General features: G+C 40.6%; 1 protein-coding gene across 2 annotated transcripts in view; it reads left to right on the top strand.

Annotated features, from left to right (window-relative positions):
- The window catches only part of LOC120721800 (phospholipid-transporting ATPase ABCA1-like), a 189,804-nt gene that overhangs the window by 62,660 nt on the left and 110,502 nt on the right, over nt 1-16,642 (top strand). The window contains exons 15-22 of one of the 2 annotated variants that reach the window (XM_040012354.1): nt 3,734-3,956; nt 4,614-4,835; nt 7,870-8,074; nt 8,350-8,466; nt 9,004-9,175; nt 11,780-11,911; nt 12,535-12,674; nt 13,281-13,418. In XM_040012354.1, coding sequence (XP_039868288.1) covers nt 3,734-3,956; nt 4,614-4,835; nt 7,870-8,074; nt 8,350-8,466; nt 9,004-9,175; nt 11,780-11,911; nt 12,535-12,674; nt 13,281-13,418 — 1,349 coding nt within the window. The remainder of the gene's footprint in view (nt 1-3,733; nt 3,957-4,613; nt 4,836-7,869; nt 8,075-8,349; nt 8,467-9,003; nt 9,176-11,779; nt 11,912-12,534; nt 12,675-13,280; nt 13,419-16,642) is intronic. The other variant, XM_040012355.1, reaches the window with a different exon arrangement.

Genomic DNA, 16,642 nt, shown 5'->3' with positions numbered 1-16,642 from the left:
AATTTCACAGCCATTTTCAGCACATTAATAATAATAGCAAATCAAATGGTAATTATCATAAGGCTGTATCTGGATTAGGTGTGACAACAACCGGTTTTGTCATCTGCACCTGAGTCCTCTGTCATTTTACACTTGTTTCCTCTTTCATTACGGAGGAAGTAATGCGTTTACCGTTTGGCATCCAGATGGATGTATTTACACACTTGGCTCTTATCTGAAATCAGCTGAATCAAGTTGTTTATTTGATGAGGTTTTGGGCTACTAAAACTAACACCGATCAGCGCGAATCAATACGCATTTACTCTCCCGAGCAGTGTATTGTTCTTGTTCCCATAACACGAAATCACCTTGCAAAATGTTTTGGTGTGTTTGCGCTCGGTCATTAAAACTGGATTAATTTGTTGTGCAGAAGAGCTGAAAAAAAGAGAGCAAACGACAACGTCAGAGACCACCTTCACAGTCGGAAAGGCCACTGATATCTGATTAATAACTCGGGCACACACAACAAAATAAATAAAAAGTAAAACTACTTGTTAAAGTGCGAGTGGTGAAACACGACTCTTAAATGTTTTAAAAGTACTTTTATTTTATTCTCTGTTATGTAGTTCCCTTGTTGATTAGCAATCTAAATACAAAACCTGTGTTAAAAACATACAGAGCTTTGATAAACTAGCAATTAACATGAAAAACATCCAAACGTATACATTACTGCTACAAAAAAGGATCTTATTACATTAAATATAACTTCAAAATTTTCTCAATGAAAATTGTAAATGCAGCATTTTTACTTGCATCTCGCAATGTTCAATTTTTCACTTTAACGTGGTTTTTTTCAGCTTCTGGAGTAAAAAATGTAACAAATGTATTTCATCTACAAAAATAAGTACTTAGTGTGAAAAGGACTGCCTTTAGCTGTTGTTTTAGCCCCTTTCAGGTAATTGTTTTGGTTTTATTCCCCTGCAGTTTGATTCATGCAATCATTTATAACTGCAGGCAGCTGCATTCAGCAAAAAGAAGAATAAAACCCTGTATTCTTAAATTCTAGCACCAACACCGATTTAGTTTCTGAATGTTGGTTTTACATTCATTGTTTAATTTTTAATTACCCAGTGTTGACTAAAAAGTTAGATGTATAGACTTAAAAGTTGAGATTGTCCACAGACTGCATATAATAAGGAACGTAGCCGCCCCACAGTCACCCACTGGTTTATTGACTGTATTTCTGAAGCCTCTTTTTAAAGATTTTGACCATCGCCACCTTGTTTTTTTTGACACGCAAGCAGTCCTGTGTTGCCAAAACATCCAATCGCAAAGCATACCCTGCTCTGTCCTTTGTTTTACCGTAAATATCACCATCATTTATAAGACTACAGGGAGTGCAGAATTATTAGGCAAATGAGTATTTTGTCCACATCATCCTCTTCATGCATGTTGTCTTACTCCAAGCTGTATAGGCTCGAAAGCCTACTACCAATTAAGCATATTAGGTGATGTGCATCTCTGTAATGAGAAGGGGTGTGGTCTAATGACATCAACACCCTATATCAGGTGTGCATAATTATTAGGCAACGTCCTTTCCTTTGGCAAAATGGGTCAAAAGAAGGACTTGACAGGCTCAGAAAAGTCAAAAATAGTGAGATATCTTGCAGAGGGATGCAGCAGTCTCAAAATTGCAAAGCTTCTGAAGCGTGATCATCGAACAATCAAGCGTTTCATTCAAAATAGTCAACAGGGTCGCAAGAAGCGTGTGGAAAAACCAAGGCGCAGAATAACTGCCCATGAACTGAGAAAAGTCAAGCGTGCAGCTGCCAAGATGCCACTTGCCACCAGTTTGGCCATATTTCAGAGCTGCAACATCACTGGAGTGCCCAAAAGCACAAGGTGTGCAATACTCAGAGACATGGCCAAGGTAAGAAAGGCTGAAAGACGACCACCACTGAACAAGACACACAAGCTGAAACGTCAAGACTGGGCCAAGAAATATCTCAAGACTGGTTTTTCTAAGGTTTTATGGACTGATGAAATGAGAGTGAGTCTTGATGGGCCAGATGGATGGGCCTGTGGCTGGATTGGTAAAGGGCAGAGAGCTCCAGTCCGACTCAGACGCCAGCAAGGTGGAGGTGGAGTACTGGTTTGGGCTGGTATCATCAAAGATGAGCTTGTGGGGCCTTTTCGGGTTGAGGATGGAGTCAAGCTCAACTCCCAGTCCTACTGCCAGTTTCTGGAAACACCTTCTTCAAGCAGTGGTACAGGAAGAAGTCTGCATCCTTCAAGAAAAACATGATTTTCATGCAGGACAATGCTCCATCACACGCGTCCAAGTACTCCACAGCGTGGCTGGCAAGAAAGGGTATAAAAAAAGAAAAACTAATGACATGGCCTCCTTGTTCACCTGATCTGAACCCCATTGAGAACCTGTGGTCCATCATCAAATGTGAGATTTACAAGGAGGGAAAACAGTACACCTCTCTGAACAGTGTCTGGGAGGCTGTGGTTGCTGCTGCACGCAATGTTGATGGTGAACAGATCAAAACACTGACAGAATCCATGGATGGCAGGCTTTTGAGTGTCCTTGCAAAGAAAGGTGGCTATATTGGTCGCTTTGTTTTTGTTTTGTTTTTGAATGTCAGAAATGTATATTTGTGAATGTGGAGATGTTATATTGGTTTCACTGGTAAAAATAAATAATTGAAATGGGTATATATTTGTTTTTTGTTAAGTTGCCTAATAATTATGCACAGTAATAGTCACCTGCACACACAGATATCCCCCTAAAATAGCTAAAACTAAAAACAAACTAAAAACTACTTCCAAAAACATTCAGCTTTGATATTAATGAGTTTTTTGGGTTCATTGAGAACATGGTTGTTGTTCAATAATAAAATTATTCCTCAAAAATACACCTTGCCTAATAATTCTGCACTCCCTGTATATATAAGACTTTAAACGTATTTCAAAAACATCGAGAGTTTTCAGTAAGGTCATAAATGAGCTGTATAGGATTTTCTCATAGACCTAGATAATTTGTAGCATACAGTTTGTAGTATTGTCAGTGTCGTTGTTTCCACTGCCGCCCTGCTGGATAAGCAATGCTAATTAAACTCAGAAAGAAAAAAAAAATCCACCCAACAAGCCAAAAAAGCCATCTAGTTTCCCTTCTTCATCTAGTTGAGTCATGTCTGGCAAAAGGCCACGTGTGACCTCTTCACTGGAAAAGGGAAATGACAAGAGCTTGTAATGGAAATCTTCAAGGGACCGTTATTACACGCAGTATGAGGAGCAGTACATTCAATCCAAGCTTCAAAGAATAAATGGGTGAACGCCTGCATGACATTTTTGTCAGCGACCCTCGCGTGACCCCGCCCTTCCACACATCTCACAACTTATCACTTTCCAGCGCTGACCTTTCTATATCAGCCACTTCTTAGAATTTGACTTGCGCAGTGACTAAATTGACTTTTTCTTATTTAGAAATAATTTTTTTTTACACTTTAAGGACATTTTTCTTGCACAAAATGAGCAAAACATAAAAATAGTTGCCTGATTAGTGTATATATAGTGTATAATATGAAAGGAAAATTGATTATTCAAAGAATTAATGCTATTACGTAGAAGTCACAAAGTATGCAGATTTAAGAAAATGGAAAAAAGTGCGATATTATCACCAGTTACTGTGCAGATTTAACACCAGATTTAAGTATCTGGGCTGGGCTGGCTTCTCTCCACCTTTCAGGTTCCTCCGTTCGCTGGGAAGCTCCCTCCCCTTATACATGACTTTAGCCTGGATCTACTCTGTCGCCATGATCATTAAGGGTATCGTCGCAGAGAAAGAAGCCAGGCTTAAGGAGACAATGAGGATCATGGGCTTGAGAAGCGACATCTATTGGCTGAGCTGGGCAGTTTCCAGTGTGCTGCTGCTGGCTGTCAGCTCTCTCCTCCTTACCCTTATACTCAAGGTGATTCCACAATGATTAAACAATGATTCACTGAGGAGGACCCACAACTACTTTTAGAGAGTTTTTTTTTTTTTTTTTTTGCTTATCAAGAACTCCTGAAGGTTCATGATAAATTGTTAATCAGGAGTGAAACCTAAGCACTAAAAGAAGATAATTTTACTGTGATGCTAACACAAGTTCATTTAGGCCGTCTAAATGTAGAAGCTCTACAATGAACAATCGTACAACTCCCTCAAACGGCGTCCTCTGTAAAGATGTGAATCGTAATTGCATTCGTTACAATAGCACCATTATCCCAAGAGTTCAAGTGGCTCTTTGAATTAAATTTTGACAAAGAAATCAGCATCACTGCTCACTGAGGGAGTCTGGTTAATTTGCGAGGAGCTCTCTAAAACTAGACAGGGGTCCTCCTTCAAAGTGGCAGAGTGAAAGAGTGACATGTTTAGGGATTTTTTAGATTATGTTATACAATATACAGTCAGCTGAGAAAATATGCCAGAGGATCGTCAAACAGCTTTCACTCTGAATCCTCCTGCTTGCTTGATTCTGCAATGATAACCTCCTGGATTCTCCACCTGTTTGTTATTGGATATCAAATTACATGTTTACCTTCCTCTGTTATTTCCCCCCCACTCCCACTCAATTCTTTTCACACAGTACGGCAAAATCCTCCAATACAGCGACCCCTCAGTGATCTTTGTCTTCTTCCTGGTGTTCTGCGTGGCCACCATCTCTCAGTGCTTCTTCATTAGCGTCTTCTTCTCTAAGGCCAACTTAGCAGCGGCGTGCGGTGGCCTCATCTACTTTGTCCTCTACCTGCCGCACGTCCTCTGCTACGCCTGGAGGGACGTGATGGGTTTCGGGGCCAAGGTTGCTGTGGTAAGACCGTCTTTAGCTGACACAGTTTTTAATATCTCCCCCTGCTGTTATCATACACGAGGCCTGACTGTACTCTGAGTTATATTCCCAGGTTGTGTTTTCTCGCCACTATAATCACACCGTGTCAGTCAGAGTTGCTTGTTTTTAAAAGAAATCTCGTTCTTATGCCTTTTAAATCCAAAAGAAATAACTTTGACTTCACTGGTGCAGCTTGTTATGAAAGGAAGTTTTTTTTGTCTCCCGATAATAAGGTGCGAGCCTTCAAGATGAATTAAAGGGTCCAGTGACATTAAAATTACTACAAATTGTATTTATTGTCCATAACGTGACAGTGAATTGTTTGCTGCTTGTTGAGGCTGACATATTTCGCACAATACTGAAGATTTCTTTATAAAACAAACAAAAAAAACGGGCATGCTCAAGTGACAGAAACATGAGACGTTTACCTGAAAGAAGAGACGAGGAAGTTGTTGATTTTTCTCCCATCCTCAGAGGGATAAAGATAAATTGTGTACCATTGCTCAACTTTCAGTGTAGCCTTTCTGCGTGACCTTTATGGTAGCGCTGGTATCATTTGTCCTCGAGCTGTCTTTTGCAGACAAAGGCACGCAATATCTTGAATCTTCATTGCAGCGTGTGCAAGTGCGTCTTCACAGAATTTTAATCAGGCCCGCCTTTTCTTTCATGTCACTTCGAGCGATGCGGTACCAGCCGTGGGTGGCCGGTCTTGTGTATCGTAGTTATCAATTTTTTGACATGGCGGCAATCAATAATATCTTACGCTGGGAGCTGATAGAAGTCACCCCTGCTTTTATCTTCAGAAACTGTTTGCTCACCTTGTTTTTGCGCAAACAAGCTGTTCCAGCACGTCGACCCGAAATTGCCTGTCTTTGAGTAGATCCTTTAAAACAAAGTAGTTTTGTTGGGTTTTTTTTGAAAGAAAACTTTTCCTTCAGTTTCTTTTCACAGAATGCATGCAGGCGAGGTAGGTATTTTACATATAAAGCACAGCAAACCTTATTTAATCTCTACACAAAGTGCCATTTCTTGGTTCTCCCCTGGCGCTGAGATTTTTCTCCCCTGCTCCAAGTAGATGGATAGCCCTCTAGCCCTCTAATTAGCATGAGCAATGTTCCTCTGACCAAACCGCTATCCAGTTCATCCCCGCACTTTATCAGAGATGTGTGTGTATATTGTGTGTGTGTGCAGGTTCTCTCTTTCTCCCAGGTCGGATGAAACTACCTCGTGCAAGGGCATGCAAATTCTCCCCCACGTTGTCCTTGATAATGAAGTCCTTAATCGTAATCGAATTTCAAAAGATCACCTGAATTCATATGAAGAGTTTTTGATTGGAGCTGTGTGGCAAAGGAGAGCCGGAGGCAGTGTATCAAGAAGAGGGCCACTATAGTACAGGGTGCAGTCTGCTGTATCCTCTCTTACCTCCGTTTTTTTTTAAAGAGGTAGAAACAAGAGAGGGCCCAAAAGTTCTTTCATGTTCTGGAAATCTGCAGATCTTTTCAATTAATCATCCTGTCCTGGAAAATCTTCCTGTGGAATGAATCGGTAAATTCACCTATACAACCAGGTCTACAGTGGTGCGGTGAATCTTCAGATTTTCAGCATATTGTTAAGTATTCTTTGGGCCTCCTCTGGGGCTGCAGCTGAGGGTTATTTTTATTATCAGTCAAGGTGGGCACAGGCTTAGTTTTGCATTTGTGAAGTAGCCGGCAGCATTGAGGCGGACGGGGAATGAGCGGAAAGAGAAATGCCACGCAACAAAAGCACCCAGCTGTGTGCTGTGCGCCTTAAGCAGCTATCAGAGTATCCTGCTGATCTCCAATTCATTCGCTGTCCATCACTTTACAGGTGGAAAAACTTTGTGCGCAGCCATTTTCATGAATTGTGCTTGTGCAGTTTTTAAAGGAAGTGCATCTGTGTCTGCTGTACTTGTGGAGGGTGGCTTACGAAAAGACTTCATAGAAAGACTGACCTTGCAACAGTGTTTTTTTTTTTTTTGTCTGCAGCCGACTGAATGATGGCTGAATCTGCCGTTTGACACGTGTTCAATAGAACGGGCTTCTTTTGTCTGCCTCCCAACTCGTGCCCTTTCCCCAAAGCCAAAGGAGTGGCTCCTGTCATTTCATCAGCCATTCATAGAGAGGTCAAGGATAGGTGCCGACTAGCCCTCCTGTCAGCGCTCATCTACTGACTGATGGGCGGATGGTGACTAGAGGACATCACAGAAAGTTGCCCAGCAGTGGTCGCAGCCAGACTAGCGGCTTGGCATCAGCGCAGAGCTTTTCAGATTGTCTGCCTGGTAGTGTAACATCAGGTTTATCGTCTCCATGATGATTCGCCTCTAAAGCCTCAGCAAACACTTCTGCCGGAGTATAAATGCTGCGAGCAAATGAGGCGTGATCAAACAGCTGGCAGGCAACATGGCAATGCAGAGTGAGAGGCCATGGCAGATGATGTCGTCCGGGCAAAGCATCATTTGCAGTTTCCTACTGTGGGAAAGATCCAACATATCTTTGTTTGTCACAGACTCGTTTTAGTGTCCATCCTGATATGCAAACAAAGGTTAGCATTTTAACCAGACAGCACATGTCTAAATAGTGTCCCTTTTTTTCAAGTTTAATAAGTTGTACATGTAACCCTTCCTCTGGTTTTCCCCCCCGACAGGGCTCGAGTGCTGTGAGGATACTGTATCCTAAGAATGAGTACTGACACTTTAAAAATCATGGAATCATGCCGAAGATGTATCACTGCCTCTTTTTTAAATCTATTTTCTGAACGTGTGGTGTCTAAGCATTTTGTATGTAATGATAGTATTTGTGTTGGGCTGAGAGTTAAGACGATGAGAGGCTAGCTGCCCTCGTTTAAGTCTTTACACAACGCTAATAACTAGCAGCTAGCTTGCTCTTCTCTACACGCCATTTAGTTATTTTTAGTTAGTTTGAACTTTCTGTAATCTCTTGAGAAAACAAAATAAGCAAACTATTAATGATTTCAATGGCATATCCTTCGTTCCCAGAGTTTATTGTCATGTGTGGCATTTGGATACGGCTGCGAGAACTTTTCTAAATTTGAGGAGCAAGGCGTCGGTATTCAGTGGAGCAACATCGCCAAGAGTCCAGAAGATGGGGGACGCTACACCTTCATCACATCCATCATCATGATGCTTATTGATGCTGTTTTATACTGGGTGCTCACTTGGTACATTGAAAATGTCTTTCCAGGTATATTTTTGTTTTTGTTGAATGATTTTGTTGATGCTTTTTTTAAAAACATTTTTTTGGTTCGTGTTGTTGTTGTTGTTGTTGTTGTGTAAAAATACAATGATGCGCTCAAATATCCAGGAGCATAGACTTTATGCTTTCCTCAGAGACAGTAATTAAAAGAGCTCAGGATTTGTGCCAGGCTGTCAGGAGCAAACCTACATTGTAAAGTACCATATTCCCTTAAGCCGGGCCAATATTAAAATGTGAATAATGATCTCGGAAATTGATCCCAGGTCAATATGGAATCCCTAAGCCATGGTACTTCCCTTTTACTGCATCTTATTGGTGTGGAACGGCACCCGTGATTGATGATAAGCCCAGTTTGCTGACAGACTCCAACGTACACAACGGTAAACCCGACCTTCATATCTAACCTTTGCGGTGTGATGTATGTAACATGTCAAGTTTTTATGTGCAGCGTTTGTGACATTCTCACAAGTTTGTTCATGTGCTGGTTAGTTGGTTTAGAGACTCAAACATAAGTGGCTTACTTGTCATGTATGGCAACAACAGAGTTTCACTATGTTAGTCTTAAGTTAGCAATTTGCTAAAAAACTAACAAAACACAATTTCCAGTTAGCATGGAGGCTACTTTGGTTTGGTTGTTGTGTTCTGAACATTATGGTTTCATCTTCCTGCTTTACTATATGGATTGTAAGTTTATTTGACACATAACATTGAGTTTATATTTTGTGTTTGCAAATGAAATCACCTTAATGATCAGTTAAATGTTTTATTTCAGCGTTTATGATCTGTTAATGCTGCTGATTTAATGTGGCTTTTAAACACATTTATTCATATTAGAGATTCCCTTTCGCCTGCTTTTTTGCTTTTGTGTTTCATAAGTGTGTGTGTGTGTTTATAATGGTTTGCATTTCTGTCTGAAGAGCATATGGAGAAACCGCCACCTAATATGACAGCAGGCGTGTCAATCCAGAATCTTGTCAAAATCTACAAGACTGGAAAGAAGCTCGCCGTGGACGGACTGAGCGTGGACTTCTACGAGAACCAGATCACATCGTTTCTTGGCCACAATGGAGCTGGAAAAACAACCACAATGTGAGCTGAATGATGTAACTCTGACATGTTTCACTGCTTGGCTCAATGTTCATTTCACTTCACGAGCTTCAGCTGATCTATAGTGTACACAATGCCGACTGTACTCCAGCCACATTGTTTAAGTGGCCTCTGCTTTCGAAGAGTGGCCTCCTCTGTGAGGGCGTTTGTCACAGAGACTCAGCTGTTGTGTTGATAGTGGGAGCGATCTAATTGCTGTTTAAAAAATAGCAAAAAAAAGGTTGGAAGGGGTTTAGGACGACAGGAAATAAATGAAAGCCACTCGGCCAGAAAGTATGAGCGACAGAGAGAGCAAGTGATGCAAGACTAAGGGGCTAGAGGGAAGACATCCGTGCAGAGCGACTGGAACGAAACATAACAGATCACAATAAGAGAAAGGACAGTGGAAGGACTCTGTCGCACACATAAGAGCTTGCTGAGGCTTTTGCAGAGCACAGTAGCTATCAGTGACATGCAGTATTACAGTACAGTTAATAAAACACAAAAACATTTCCAAGCTGTTCATAGTTTTAACTTTTAATTTAATATTTCTGCATTTTTCTTAGTGTTAAATAGTCTGACGCAGTATTTTTTTCAACAGTTTTTGATATTTGCACTAATATTATACTTTAGGGAAACAAAATTAGAACATCTTTAATAAATAGGACCTATTGAGTAGAATGCTATATATTTATAACACATGTCTGTTTGCTCATGAACTCCTCCTACCCTATCAGGACTAGAGCAGCCTAATTTTGCACACGTGCCTCTATATGGTAAATGGCCTGTATTTGTATAGCGCTTTTACTAGTCCCTAAGGACCCCAAAGCGCTTTATACAACCAGTCATCCACCCATTCACACATAGGTGACGGCAAGCTACATTGTAATGAAATAATGTCATCATGTTGTCTACCCTGGAGCTAAGATGACCAATTTTTAGTACTGAACCACCAATAACACCATGAAAGCTTTATAATCTATTTAATGAGAGTAACATCTAATTTATATCTACAATTAGATGACTACAATGGCATTTACTGTACATTGGTACAGCAGGATGTGAGCACTGCAGAGACCCACACATGGGGATATATTTACACAATCAGTTTCATATTTATCATTTAGTTATTTATTTTTTTGTTTTTTCCCAGTGTGATTAAGTAAATCAGTCCAGCGACGCCATGAACAGACCAAACGGTTCTGTAGCATGGGAATGTGCCAGTAACTCAAATGTTAAAATGGCCCAAATGTTACAGCAGATGTAAACATGTCTACAGCATGACTTATAGAGTAGTTTGTTCCACTTTGTGACAACTGGACAAGTGGTGACTCAGATGATTAAATGATAATATTGCTTAACACTGAACACTGAATGGGTGCCAAACTAATCAAATCCAAATCACCTGAAACTGGACCTCTCAACCATGTTTGTGGTGTGTAGGCCTTTATGTTTATGTTAGTTTACCAGTCCTACGTGCAGCTCTACTGTATGAAAGGCATTTTTGTCCAGTATAGGGTAGTTGCCAGGCAATGCAATGGCATGATAATATATCATATGTTTCATAACATTCAGGTTTCCTGTATAAATACTAGATGTTATTGTCATATTAATAAAATGAAACACAGGTATTCAGAAGATTCATAAGAAGTAAAATTAAATTAGAAAAGTTGTGTAGAAAACACAATTTCCATCCTCGTGTGGAGCCCTCTGTCCTATTTCTGATTTTTTAAAACTGTTTTACAAAGTGGCAAAAAGTATTTAGACTTTTTACTGAAGTAAAAGTTATAATGCTACTTATGTAGCGTATATGCTAACTATATTTAAAATGACTAATGTAAATGCACCCATCATGTGGAATTAAGCGTTTTAGAATCATATACATGATGTTATTGGATCAGAATTATTGATCCATTGATGGGTGTGTCACTTTAATGTTGCAGCTGTTCATGATTTTATTCTATAATTACTGCTTAGTAGCTTCAGCTATAATGATGCAATAAATCTGCATTATAATAAGTAACTAAAGCTTTCAGAAATTAGTAAATGGTATGAAGTTCTATAATTGAATTAAAAATATAGAGGGGTAAAAGCAGAAAGCTGCCTAACATAGAAAAACTTAAAGTACAAGTACTTGAGACCTCATTAAACATGCCTGAGTAAATGCAATCAGCTGCATTGCTGCTAAGCTCTAATTAGAGGGCGTTGGGGATTTCAAGATTAACAGAACTCTAGACCAGGGGGCCAATCATATTTCATAGGGGTTGGTGCCACCCAATGCCCCCCTTCTGGACACACCCCTGACAGACATATTTTGAGTATTATAGTAAAATACTTCAAACTGACAGCCTCTCCAGTCATTATGTGCTCAACTTTGATGGGGCAGTCTATGGATACACCTTGGCAACCATGTTTGCGAGCATTAGGTATTTTTGAGGCAACAGACCAACGGGCAACATCACGTTAGCTAAATGTATCTTTAGTCTGTGTTTCCCGCAGAGAGCTTTAATTTTCGTGCACTGGAAGCTCAATAACTCTGTTTATTAAGCAAAGATAATGTTAACAGCAACAAATATGGATCACTTTTGTTCTTTGTTTTCTCTGTAGGTCTATTCTGACTGGACTGTTTCCACCTACATCGGGAACGGCTCTCATCGATGGCTACGACATTCGCACTGACATGGACAGTATCCGGACGTACTTGGGAATGTGTCCGCAGCATAATGTCTTATTCAATGAGTGAGTGACTTTAGCAGAGAGCTGTGCATTCACGTCCTGTGCTGGCCGTTGGTTTAATCGTGTTTCAACTGTATGAAAATTAAAAATGTATTACACCGCAGATCGATCACATAACAAGAGTTTGCCTTATGTTCCCCATCAACACTTCCCTTTCCTTTTCCTTTTAAAATTTAAAATGACCTTCCCTTCCTTGGCCCAGCCAGAAGTCTCCTAATGACATCATTCCCGACCATTATTCTGTTTTTCTGTTTAACTTTTGATTCATCCTTTTCTTCTCTCTCACTCCACAAACTGATTACGTGAAACTAGACGCGAGCCTTACATCATAATTATGGCTGAGCACCTGCAAATTACTTTCATTAATATTAATTCCAGAGAGTGAAAGCATCTATATTAAGTAGGGTTAAAATATTCATGCAAACACAGAGGAAGGCATTACGACCTATCACAGCCTCACCTGTGAAGCAGCCACGAAACATTGATGCATGTAAGACTTTATTACGTAAGACTTTGTTTTAGTTCACGGGCGTTTAATTAGGAAAATGTCTCGAAAAATACATTAATACTCCATATCGTCAGGCGTCAGTTTAGCAGGCGTTGTCATGTCATGTCCACCTTTCCAGGCTGACAGTGGAAGAGCACATTTACTTCTACGCCCGGCTCAAAGGACGCAGTCGCCAAGAGGTTAAAACTGAGATGGATCAGATGATTAAGGACGTCGGTTTGCCACACAAACGGAAAGAACTTGCCAAGAACCTGTCAGGTGAGTCTGTATGTTAATGTATGTTGCTGTATCCTATTGTGCGCACATGTCAATTTAGCCGTTGACGTGTCCTCCGTGCATTAGTTTCCCCTGGGAAGGAATATTACGCGTAGCTTATCCTGTCTATTCAGGATATATTGCTCCTCTACCACACATTCGCTGTACCTGTGTGTCACAGGTTGTAATTCATTGTCTGGGGGTCATGAGCAAGTCCTACTTGATAAATTGTCCCCAGTCATGGATTGCTTGTGAGCAAAATCACTGAAATATGACTTTCAAGGTTGATCTATGCTGACATTTCCACTACATTAGCACTACAGTGGATGCATTTTGAAGAGCTAAGCGAGTACAGACTGCAATAATGCTAGGACGGTGTATCTACTTCTCTGCCATCAATCATTTTGTGGCATTACTTTAAAAGATGGAAAGATAGATTTTGGTATATTCCGTAATCATTCTTCAATATTGTGCGCATTTTGCATGTGAAACGTTATTGTGACAGATGTTCGGGCAGGATTTGCAACGCGTTACAAGCTGAACGGCTCTTACACTAGCTTGTGCATTCCTTCAGGCCGTGATGTGTTTTTAAGCTGTGCTGTCTTACAGGTGGCATGCAGAGAAAGCTGTCCGTGGCCATCGCGTTCGTGGGTGGCTCGAAAATCATCATCTTAGATGAACCTACAGCAGGAGTGGACCCCTATGCCCGCAGGGGTATCTGGGAACTGCTGTTAAAGTACAAACAAGGTATGAGATCAGAGGTAAAAACCGAGGCTCCACTAAAAGCTTTGAAGCCCCCTTATGTTTGTAGAATTGACCAGAATGCGCAAAGCACATGTTTGATTTGTCTCAAACCGAGAAAGTTTCCAAAACTGAGCCCAGCTCAAAGTAAACTTTAAACTGACGAGGCTGAAACACGTCCAGCGCGAGAGCTGTTAAGGTAATGAAGCGGCCGGTTCCCTGCGATGTAATTCTTCTTTAGCCTCGCTGTGGGTGACACTCAATCATGGACGGGGAGAAATTGTGAATCGTACTTAAACAGATTGGAACGCGAGCGAAGACAAGTAAATCCAAGAAGAAGCTTTAATTGACATGGCTATTTAACAGAGTCCGTAATTGTCTGCCAAACCAGTCAGCTTGTCACTCTGTGTCCATAATATACTTTGTGGTTGCTGGTGGCTGTAAGCAGGACATGGACATTATAGTAACACATTCTCTCAACAGATGTCTAAATGTTTAATGTGCATTGAGCGACATCCTGCCCTCTCTATGCCATTAGCTTTTCTCTCTCTCTCTCTAATCAAGTCTTCACTCCAATTGGGAGCCTGAGATAACTCCGTTATAATGAGAACCCCCTGCATATGGGCCGGTTGAGTGAGTCATGTTTTTGTGTCTCTCCACTCTTATTTGCACCGCAGTGTTACTAAGGTTTGTCATTAAGCAACAAAAAAGGCTACAGGCGGTCTATTTGTGTGAAAAAGCTTTAGGCTGATGCTGGACTTAATGCCGCGCTTCTTTACAGCTAATTAAGTGTGCAGTCCCCCCCCCCTCACACACACACACACACACACAGACACACACAGACAGGTTGACCGCGATGCTCCAAGGGGGTGTTTTTTTTGTGTGTGTTAAATTCACTCGGGGCTTATTTGGTTAGTGGCAGCTGAAAACTGTTAAAACCTGTCAAGATGCAGAGGAACACGAATGTGGTGTGCGTGCTCCTGCAGCTCAAATTAAACCTTCAGTGCATGTTTAAGTCAAGTACTGGATATTCATCAAAAAGCTAAAATTACAAGCTGGTCGATTTATGCATTTCAGGTGGGTTTTAATGGCTGTTCTGTCATATTTCATTTGAAAATTACTGCAGAAGGTGACGATTTAAAGTAAAAATTAGCAAATTATGAATTTTTAATTATTATCCATTACAGGAAGTTGATTACTATTAAATTACCCCGGTCATTATGCTGTAAAATGGGCCTTGAGGATGATATTAATATAATGGATATTATACATTTTGTGTTCGCCTCGTGACAGCCGGGATAGGCTCGAGTGGAAGTTCTCCAGGTGTAAATGCCTTGTTGATGCCAAAGTTCAGGGGAGAATGGCCAGACTGCTTTAAGGTGAAGGCAAGGCAACAGTTATACAGATAACCACTTGTTACAGCCAAGCTAAGCAGAAGAGCATCTCTGAGCCTTGAAGCAGATGGGCTACTACAGCAGAAGATCACACGGGGTGCCACTTCTGTCAGCTAAGAGCACAAAACTGAGGCTACAGTTTACACAGGTTCAACAATAGACTATTTGACTTTTTATATTAGATTATTCTCCAATTCTCTTGCAAAATTCAGATGGTAGGAACTTGGTGTAAAGAACATGAAAGCATGGATCCATCTTGATTTATATCAATCTGGTCTTTAAGTCTGACGTCATTAGCCGTGCCTGGGCCCAAACTCCGCTGCAGGTCGCTAAGTCACACGATCACTGTGGCATCACTGAGAGTTAAAAACTGTCTAAATCCTTTCATCTGTAATGAAATGATCAGAGTTGCTGCTCTACCAGGTGTAACCATTAAGTTTAACATCCAGGCATCCATGAAAACAGAATTTATGAAATTCTAACGTTAGCAGGGAGTTAGCTTGCTAGTTTCCATCTAAATATAATATACCATGTTGTGACTGAGGGATTTCCGAAACAAATTAAGACATACAGCTCTGCTATCATTGCCGAAATAAATAAAGACAGGAAAGTAAACAGCAGTGACATTAGTTGAGTTACTGAAGTTTGTCTAGCTCGTATATAACAATGTGCTACGTGATCGCTAGCAACACAGCTATGTTAGCATAATATAAACTGTGAAGCTGGAGGATGAACGCTAACTTTTTTCCACTCAATAAAAGTTAACTTGAGGGTTTCCGAAGGTTCTGGACAAATGCAATCGCATAGCAGGATGCTGTAAACGGACCAAACTTCAGTCAAAAGAACAGCTGAGAAAATCCATCCATAGTACAAGGTTAGTCAATAATATACTGCTGCATGGGCTGGGCTGTAGTTACATGGTAAGGTTCTAAAATCTGAGTTTTGAATTGATTAGCGGTAATAAAAACCGAGAGAGGCCGACGGTGATCACTGACTGTTTTTAGGGGCTTGTTGAGATTAAATAGAACAAGATACAAAGCATTAAAACATGTAAAAAACACAAACGCCTTATTAAACGTGGAGTAGTTTGGGCCCAGAAGCAGGATTCATCACGTCATCACTTAAAGACCGGATAGTTTTATGGCACACTTTGGGTCCCTTAGTGCCTAATAGCATTGTTTCAGTACCACAGCCAGTACCTGAGTATTGAGTAAGTCCGTCCCCTTTATCACAAAGCTCAGATCATCTCAAACTAGTTTCTTGAACATGATGATGAGTTCTCTTTACTCAAATGACCTCCACAATATCCAGATCTCGATCCAAGAGCACCTTTTGGATGGGCTGGAATCATAGATGTGCAGCAACTGTATTGTGACAAAAATCTCTGAGGAATGTTTCCAGCACCTTGTTGAATGTTCCCCATGAATAATTAAGGCAGGTCTGAAGGCAAAAAAGAGTTCCAGCCTGGTACTAGGAAGCTGTACCTAATAACAGCTACTATATATTTTATAATATGTATCTAATATATCCAAGGATTTCACATTTTTACATATTTTTTTTACCAGTTGATATGAGCAGTAATGCAAAAGTAGTAAATATGGACAATACAAGTAAGTCATTAATGAGAGTTTAATCAGAATGAAATGCCAAAAATGCCACGAGCAGTACATCACAGCGTTACCTTTAATCCTTCCCTGACGGCAAGAACTGTGAGAAGCGATGTGCATTCAGCGTTTCAGAAGACCGAGAGCGAATATTTTCACACTTCTGTAACACGAGAGAGAGACTGATGTATAGATTTTGACAAGGCATGTGAGAAAAATGGTGCGCTGCTAA

This window comes from Simochromis diagramma, unplaced genomic scaffold (assembly GCF_900408965.1).
Source record: "Simochromis diagramma unplaced genomic scaffold, fSimDia1.1 OVJJ01000604.1, whole genome shotgun sequence".
Taxonomy (NCBI): Eukaryota; Metazoa; Chordata; class Actinopteri; order Cichliformes; family Cichlidae; genus Simochromis; species Simochromis diagramma.
The sequence above is the reverse complement of the archived record's forward strand: the minus strand, read 5'-3'. Positions and strand labels throughout refer to the sequence as shown.